At 48.5% G+C, this 9,060-nt stretch overlaps 1 protein-coding gene across 1 annotated transcript; it reads right to left on the bottom strand.

Annotated features, from left to right (window-relative positions):
* Positions 1-426: 426 nt before the first annotated feature.
* Positions 427-9,037, bottom strand: LOC130592323 (tubulin alpha-8 chain). Its single transcript, XM_057396565.1, has 5 exons — positions 8,981-9,037; positions 5,526-5,748; positions 2,451-2,599; positions 1,064-1,744; positions 427-821 (listed from the first exon to the last, which is right to left on the bottom strand). The coding sequence occupies exons 1-5, from the start codon at positions 8,981-8,983 to the stop codon at positions 528-530; spliced, it is 1,350 nt and encodes a 449-aa protein (XP_057252548.1). The 5' UTR covers positions 8,984-9,037; the 3' UTR covers positions 427-527.
* Positions 9,038-9,060: the final 23 nt, after the last annotated feature.

Genomic DNA, 9,060 nt, shown 5'->3' with positions numbered 1-9,060 from the left:
ACATTCCTCATGCTATGGCACACCCTTTCCAGACACCCTCCCCTTCAAGGTTACTGCATCTAAGGTATCAGCCCATGCTAAGTCTAAGTATAGGAGAAAACTAAACTCAAATAGCCTTTGGTTTTAAAGGTGTTGCATCCTTAAGGGTAACAAGGTTAGTTCCCATTGTCTCATCACACCAGCTTTAGAGCCTTGAAAAAAGAGTAGCTAAATCTTCCAGCAAAAACTCAAGCACATTCTGGTCTTGTATTCTGGGAGGAAATATGCACTATTAGCTCCTCAAATAGCAATGCCACAAGGACAAGAACTCATCTAATTAGAGCATGGCTATTTTATTCAGCTATCTTTCCCAGAAAGAAATTCTATCTCCCAGATTACCAACTACTTGCAGACAATGAATGTACATAGTGTTTGGAGACTATCAAATGCCTTGATTAAAGAAGTTTATTCCAATTACATGACATGATTTACACCACTTCTGAAGAGGCAGTAAAATGGCAAAGACTTGCAATTGGCTTTTGTTGCATTTAATACTCTTCACCTTCATCTTCTCCATCCACTGAATCTGTGCCCACTTCTTCATAGTCTTTCTCCAGTGCAGCCAAATCTTCCCGAGCCTCCGAGAACTCCCCTTCCTCCATCCCTTCTCCAACATACCAGTGAACAAAGGCACGTTTGGCATACATCAGGTCAAACTTGTGGTCTAGACGAGCCCAGGCCTCGGCGATGGCTGTAGTGTTGCTCAGCATGCACACTGCACGCTGGACTTTGGCCAGGTCACCACCAGGAACCACTGTTGGTGGCTGGTAGTTAATGCCAACCTATATGAAAAGCAGAAGAGACCATGAGTTTCACTGTAGTATTTGCCAGTGACTGCAATCAAACAAGTCAGAGAGCAGCAGTTGAATAAACTGTTTCACTTCCAAGGAAAGAGCTCTGTGTAAGGACTGAAAATACAAATCAGGCACCTACAGAGCATCTCAGGGAGAAAATACAAGTTAATAACCCCTGACAGCGCATGAGAAGTCCAGAAAAAGAAAACCAGGACGTAACTGAGACTTACCTTAAACCCAGTTGGGCACCAGTCCACAAACTGGATTGTGCGCTTGGTTTTGATAGCGGCGATAGCAGCGTTGACATCCTTGGGGACAACATCCCCACGATACAGCATACAACAGGCCATGTACTTGCCATGGCGAGGGTCACACTTCACCATCTGGTTGGATGGCTCAAAGCAAGCATTGGTTATCTCGGACACAGAGAGCTGCTCATGATAGGCTTTCTCTGCCGAAATAATTGGGGAATAGGTTACCAAGGGGAAGTGGATGCGAGGGTAAGGCACCAAGTTAGTTTGAAACTCAGTAAGATCCACGTTTAAGGCACCATCAAATCTGAGGGAAGCAGTAATGGAAGAGACTATCTGCCCAATGAGGCGATTGAGATTGGTATAGGTTGGGCGTTCAATGTCCAGATTCCTCCGGCAAATGTCATAGATGGCCTCGTTGTCAACCATAAAGGCACAATCGGAATGCTCGAGGGTGGTGTGGGTAGTGAGGATGGAGTTGTACGGCTCAACAACCGCTGTCGAGACCTGTGGTGCAGGGTAGATGGCAAATTCCAGTTTTGATTTTTTCCCGTAGTCAACCGAGAGGCGCTCCATGAGCAGGGAAGTGAATCCTGAGCCAGTGCCTCCCCCAAAGCTGTGGAAAATCAGGAAACCCTGCAAGCCAGTGCACTGATCCGACTGAAAGAGAAAACAGGAGTTTAAACAGCTGTCAGTATCAAGCCCAAAACAAGACTCTGAATTGTGACACACACACACACCAGAGGGACACCCTGCACTTCCGTGCAATGAGAATCCCTTACCTTTGTGACAGGGATTTGGTCAAATACATCCATAGCAGCCCTAAATGGGAACTCTAACCTTCTAAACTGACCTCTTCATAGATCAGTCACATGATCAAAGTACTGGGGAGCCCAAGACATCCCTTACTGACAACTTACTGAGATTTATTCCTTTTCTACTGTTATTACCATAAAATTAATTCAGAAATTATAACATCAGGAAATGGAAATAAATCTAAACCACAGAAGCAAATACTCCTGCTTAAAATTCCTTGCAAGAGCCACAGCCAGAGACCAATCCTTTTCCATCAGGAACTATGCAAATCCCAACTCTCAGTCCTGGCTTTCTGAAGTTGGACATCAAACTATAGATCTGGGTGCCTCATCAGCATTTTAGGCCACTTGAAAGTTGCATCTAAAAGGAATAATCCAACCTTTCTCAGCAGGCCAAGAATAAAACCAGATGCAGACTAAGGCCACAGATTCTCCTACCATGGAATAAATTAAGGCACAACTTACATAATTTTTAAGAAACCAGTTTCCAAATCCTGTAAAACAGGACAAAGAAAGATGCTTCAAGAGTCTCCCATAAAGAAAAGGCTTACCAGCTTCCTGATCCGCTCTAGAACCAGATCAATTATCTCTTTCCCAACTGTGTAATGACCTCGAGCATAGTTGTTTGCAGCATCTTCTTTACCAGATATGAGTTGCTCCGGATGAAAGAGTTGCTTGTATGTCCCATTCCTAACTTCATCTGGGGAGACAAGATGAATTTTACAGGTTACTTTTCTACCCAGACTGGGTTTTTCAGACTTCTCAGGGTGTCCAGAATAAGGTCCCTAAACCCTTCGAGAGAAAATGCAGCCAGACCTCTACCTATCAGTAAGTGTCAAAGGACTTAGTATAATCTAAATCTTGAATACCTGACAAAAATGAAGTTAATGCTTAAGAAATTGTCTCATTGTACTGATCAGTTTAAGTTTTTGACCTGCCAGAGCAATTTAAGACTGAACTGTAGCAGCAGAATCATTCTTTCACAGCTGAAGACAACTTAAGGACCACTTTGCAGATCAGCAGCTGAAATACTGCTTTCCCTCTTATTTTCCAAACCCTTCAGGATGCTGCCTTATTGCTTCTGCAGCTGCAGGCTGTCAGAACCTACAGTGCTTGCTTGTCCTCTTCTTTCCCTTGATTGTACTTTCTGCCAAGGGTAGAGAAGAAGGTTCAAAAGGAACAGGAGATGCTGTTGTAGAGCTATTCAGTTATTCAAATACTGAGCTGTAAAAGCTCCAGCACCAATGGCTGCATTATAAAGAAACTGTGCAAATGCACACACAGCATCCCCCAGCAGTTACAGATCTGGAGAATGGTTCAGAGTTATGATCTCCAACAGTTATCAGAAATATGCACTTACATCTAGCAGGCTAAAGCTCTGTCCTACCAGAAAGGTACAAAGACAGTCAGCATTGCTGTGTCTCTGGTTTAGCTCAAGCCATTCTTGAGTTGTATGCTAATACAGCACTGCATCCTTTAATTAAAGCCAGGTGTGTCCTGGGTTCAGCAGTAGCAGTCATTTTAGCAAAGATCTTTATTAGCTACAGGGAAAGTTGCTGTTTGCATGTATTCCTTTTAATCTGCAAAAGAACAAGCAAGACAAAGTCAAGATCTGAAAATACATCTCCTGTTTGAACCAAGTCAGACTGAGCAGCTGCCCCTGCAAGCCATGGATTTTAACCTATTTCCAAGGCTGCACCAAAAAAAAAAATCCCATCTGGAAAAAAGTCTCCCATTCAAAATACATGTGCTTATGACTTTCTGCATTCCCACTCCAAGTCATCACAGACAACTAGGAACAAAAGGGGAAAATACAGAACCTGAAGAAAAACATTGCTGTTAGGGGCAAGGTGAGTCAAGGTGGTCCTAGGGAAGTAACAAAACTTGAGGAGTTCAGAGGATCAGTCACTGGACTATGAAAGTGAGCTGGAACAAAGTGTCCCAACCAAGCTCGCCCCTTCATGCTTCTCAGTCTGTCTGGGGGAGATTTTTAATGAGAGATGTGTGGAATTGATTTTACCACCATATCCACCAAGTTGGTGCACATGTACAGCACAGCTGCTGCTTTCACCACCAGCAGCACTCACCTAGAAACTCCAGAAATCCCTGGTGTACCCATGGCAGCTAGGGAGCTGCCGTATTCACAATAGATGGGGTTTTTCCATAACCTCAGCACAGAGGGACATGCTGCATGAATGGGAAGAATCATGCTAACCCTGCCCAGAAAACTGATCCATAACTTTCAAATAGGGCAGAAATAAAGAAAGAAGGCTCCCTCCCTGGAAGGGGAACATTTATCAGTTTTAGTGTCACCAGGTGTTTATAAGACAGCCTTGTGCCCATCTCCCCATACTACGCTTGCATCATTAGCAGGAGCTGGAACTCTACCAGCTACACAACAGCTCCTCACCTCCAGAGGCACAGTGAGAGCTCTGCTCTCCCTCACCTCATCTCTCAGCCTTTTCTGGTTGCTCAGAGCCACCACCTGGCCAGCAGCAGAGGAAGCACCAGCCATGGGGCTCAGGGAAACAAAGTCAGGCTTGCAACTGCTCCTGGCAACATTAGTGTATGGCTCCTTTCAGAGTTGAGTCCAGCACCACCATCCCGATCTGCCCAACAGCCTCCTGCAGGATTTCATTCTATTGTATCAACCACAAAAAGTGGTTTGGGGTGTTACAATGAACATAAGTTACAAGGGACCCACATTTGAGTGCATCAGAGTAGCTTAAGTCTATTCACTCATCTTCCCTTCCCAATGCTCTATGTACTGCAGAAAGATCACCACCACAACTATAAAAGCAACACAGGCCTCGTCTATGGGAGCCTCGCATCACCACTTAAAGCAAAAACCACAATACCAGCTCCAGCAGAATTACTTCAGGCACACACACTGTCGAGAGCAAAACCAAGATTTGTGACCCAAGGAACAAGGGTCTTGTTAATGTGGGGAGCTCACACTGGGCTGGCAGTGGGGCTAATGTCACAGAATGTGGCACTGGTCAGTGGCTGATGCATGGATCACGTTGGAACAGTAAACCAGTGTTGCCAGAGCCTGGGATACAACTGACTTTGAGGATAAGAGTCAACTGTTATTCAAAGATAAGGCAGCAGGAAGCCGCAGTGCATGTATGGAAGTCCCTCAATTTAGGCTAGCAACTGAGACTCTTTTCTGCAAGCACTATTCAAGCTACAGAGTACAGAGGATTGTTTGGGGAACAGGAATCATTTCAACATTCAAGAAGAAATCTGCTTAATGATATGTATTATCTTTCAAAAAGGTTCCCATTGACAGCTGTACCCATTATACCGCATTGTTCAAGAAGTTGTAATTAGTTCCCTGCATAGCAAAAGCATGGGGCACATCCAGAAGACCCATTTAATTTCACAGGCTGGCAGAAGGTAATATTTAAATTCTTTAGAGCTCCAGAGAGCGCATTTGCCAGTCTCGATGAGCATAAAGCCAAGTATCTCCCATCACTAGGAAGACATAGGCAAGCTTTATGTAGTAAAAAGAAAGGCCCAAAGCATTTTGCAGGACTAAGCAGATCCCATAGTCAAAATCCATGGAAGGTAAATCCAGTCCTACAGCATGTTCTACAGTCCCTTGCACAGGTCACTGCATTTACCTATTACTGCTGGTTCAAGGTCCACAAACACAGCACGAGGGACGTGTTTTCCTGCGCCGGTCTCGCTGAAGAAGGTGTTAAAGGAGTCGTCTCCCCCGCCGAGGGCTCTCTCGCTGGGCATGGTGCCATCAGGCTGGATGCCGTGCTCCAGGCAGTACAGCTCCCAGCAGGCATTGCCCATCTGCACGCCCGCTTGGCCAACATGGACTGAGATGCACTCACGCTGTGAGGAGAAACAGTGGATCAGCTCAGCAGAAACAGCAGCTTCCTTGTTTAGAAAACATTCAGCATGCACAGCTTGAGCTCCTATACTGCACAGCTATTAAAACATTAACCTTATTGTCTTGGTGTTTGGGGCATTTGGCACAAAACACAACAGAACACAAAAGCCTCTTTCAGCCATCACCCAGCTCCACCTAGAAAGACCCTTTTAGACACTGTCATTTTTACAAACTCATTTCTGCTTGTTGCTCCTCACCCAGACAGGAAGAGCTTGATCAACTCCTCCAAAGCCTTCAGCCAACTCCTCTCTTTAGACTATCTAAATACATAGGAAGCCTGATGACTCCACCTGTCCCTGGCCTCCGTGTCAAGGGAAGCATCACCCCAGGAGCACCTAAGGAAGCCATCAGAGGAGGCAGAGCCTGCTGTAAGAGTAAGAGCCATTTTGTTTAATAGACATAAAATGGGAGGGGGGGAAATATTCTCCCTATCACTTTAGGGAACTTGGCTATCCTGTAAGAAAGTCTGAGCAAAGGCCCTCATAGGGTTAGGGTAAGCTATGGACATTAGGCCTCACACCACACCGCTGGATGCAGAGCGCCAAAATCCTAAATACTGGACAAACCTCACTTCAGCTATGTAGGAAACTGTTCATGTCAGCAAAAGGATCCACTCATATCAACTGATGGATTCCGAAGTTGCTTTTGATGTCCAGAGCATCAACCCAGCTCCTTAATATTTCAGCACAGGGTTTTGAGTATTAAAAGCCAAGCCACAATGGAAGCATCTCTAAATCCTGGCCCATCCATGGCATCTAAGATATCTGCCATGTGGGCTTGAGCAAGTTAAACACATCCTAGAAGAGCCTGCATGTGGGCTGTTTTGCGTTGTCACATTTCTGTTCAAGCCCTATGATTGGGGATACAATTAATTTTGTCCCTGAATAAGCAAGCTATAAAGCAGGACCTGGAACTGCCCAGTCCATGGACAAGTCAGTGCAGAAAGCAGAATAGTCCTTTTGACTTCTTTGGAAACCCCAAGAAATTGAGCACTGTATTTGCTAAAAGCAAATCTTCTTCTCAACCACAGCACTGAAGAGCTGAGAAGTGCTGTTCTGCAGCTCTCCATCCAAGCTGGGTATGCAGACACACAGCTCCCAGAAGAGCTAGCCACATCCCCCTGCAACCAAAGCTTGCTGGAGGCTGCTGCCACACTACTCCTCTCCAAGGCCATTGCTCCATTGCTCTCCAGGCTGACGGCTGTGGCTTGGCAAGGTACTGCAATGGTAGAGGACAGCCAACCTCCACACTGTGACCTGGGCAAGAACAGCAGCTGAGCATGCAGCCCACTGCGGCTGCACTGCTGCAGAGCAGGCGGGCCATGCAATGAATTAGGCCTTCCAGGAATGCAGGACAGCCTGCCACTCCTTACAGCAACAGGAGAGAGTAGAGAGGTGATAGCACCACTTTGGTCTGAATCCTCAGCTGTACTGAGGTCCTACCAGTGATCTAAGCCTTGTCAGTGAAGCTTCTAAGCACTTCGGGGAGGTTACTGAAAGGAAGCATGCATGGACTAGCATGCCCAAGCAAGGTGAATGCATGGACCATGTCATGCTTTCCAGCATCAAATGAACTGGCCCCACTCCATCAAACTACACAAAGCAGCAGCAATCATTCATATTCCAAAGAGCATTTAAGGCTTTGAAAGTACAACTTGGGCAACACAGCCCCCAACCAGGTCCTGCCTGTGCAACACTGCAACCACAGCACGTTTACTCTAACAAAGTACAAAGTTCAACCCTTGGGGCAGAGTAACTCCCTGCATCAGTACAAAGCAGCAGTGAACTGAGAAGCAGCCCTGCTGAAGAGATCCTGGGGGTTACCACAGAACCCCCCCCCCCCGAGTGTTCAGCAGGGCATTCTCATCCAAATACACCAGTCTCCAAAACCTCTCCAGACTCTATTTGTCTCTGTCTCCTTCTGCTATATGATGTGTCCAACCCAAGAGCACTGGCTCCTCTTCTGTAGCTGCCACTCCTGCAGCGGCAGGCTGCAGCCCAGGTCCCTCAGCCACACTGATCATGCTCTAGGTCCCTCACACTCTCCAGCATCATACGGAAAGCACTGATGCATCCGTGTGAAGCTGGAGGAAAGCCAGGTTTGATGAGAGCGGCTGTACCAGCTCTGACCACGTTCAACAACGTGCCATAACGAGGAAGATGGTTCCCTCAGGAGGAACCTGAGGGAAGCTGCCTCCTCTGCAGAGGTGAGGGGCTGCACTTACCACCAGACTGGGCTGAATTTTAACAACGTGAGCAATGAAGAACCCCCACAGAAGAGTAAGAGCAAGGAGAGGCCATCAGCACCCTCCAGTATCTGAGCTCCTAAGCATTTGCTGTTCAGCAAATACTTTCTGTGCATTCACAACCCTCCGGGAGCATCTGCTTCGTGCCCTCCTGACATCCACAATCTCCTTCCAAAGAGATCTACACGGCAAACATGCACATGGATCAGGACCTCACGCTGCTCCCATGCTCCCAACTGACAGCTCCTGCTTGGGCCGCACAGCTCAACAGCTGAACTCTGCCCTGTTTATGATGTCCCAGCTCCTTATCGTGCCTTTCAGATCCCCCTCCAAGGCCGACTCCTGCCTTACAAGGTCATTTCCCCTCCGCTTTATTACCAGCCAGCCTCACAAAGTCCTCTAGGAAGCCTCCACCACCAGCCCCACTCCCTGACCTCTGCAACCACCCCAGACCACAGCCGAGGGAAGCTGCCGCTGCCACGACAGATCGCGTGTGGTCCCCCCGTCTTGGGATACTCCAGAGGTCCCCGTGAGCGCACCCCAGCAGCTCACCCCCTGCGCTGCCCGCTCCGAGGACCCCGGCACATGGAGCCGCGGACCCAGGGCGCTAGCGCTGCCCCGGGCCCAGACGGCGGCTCCCTAAGGCCCGGCCCGGAGCCACCTCTGCGGGAGCCGCCAGGTCAGACCCGGCCGGGGGCTGAGGGTCCCGCCGCGGGCCGCCATGTTCTCGGAGGAGCCGCCACCATTTTGGGACAAGACCGCGCTGCGGGCCACGACCCGGCAGGGACAGCGCGGCTCGGGGCCCGTCCCGCCCGCCCCTCGTCCTCCTCCCCTCCGCTGGCACGGCCGGGCCGCCCCGCTCTCCCCACCCCGCAGTGCCTCAGCGTGCGGAGCGGCACCGGGAGCCCCCTCCCCGGGTCCCCGCTCACCATGGCTGGGGCCGCGGGGGGAGCTGCAGACGCGCGACGGGTCTGGGCAGCGCCACAAAAGCGACGGCTCTTCCTGGGCC

Source organism: Pezoporus wallicus, unplaced genomic scaffold, assembly GCF_028554395.1.
Source record: "Pezoporus wallicus isolate ANWC-B61680 ecotype Strahan unplaced genomic scaffold, APGP_CSIRO_Pwel_v1 contig_14788, whole genome shotgun sequence".
Lineage (NCBI taxonomy): Eukaryota > Metazoa > Chordata > Aves > Psittaciformes > Psittacidae > Pezoporus > Pezoporus wallicus.
Note: the sequence above shows the minus strand (reverse complement) of the source record. Positions and strands in the feature narration are given on the sequence as shown.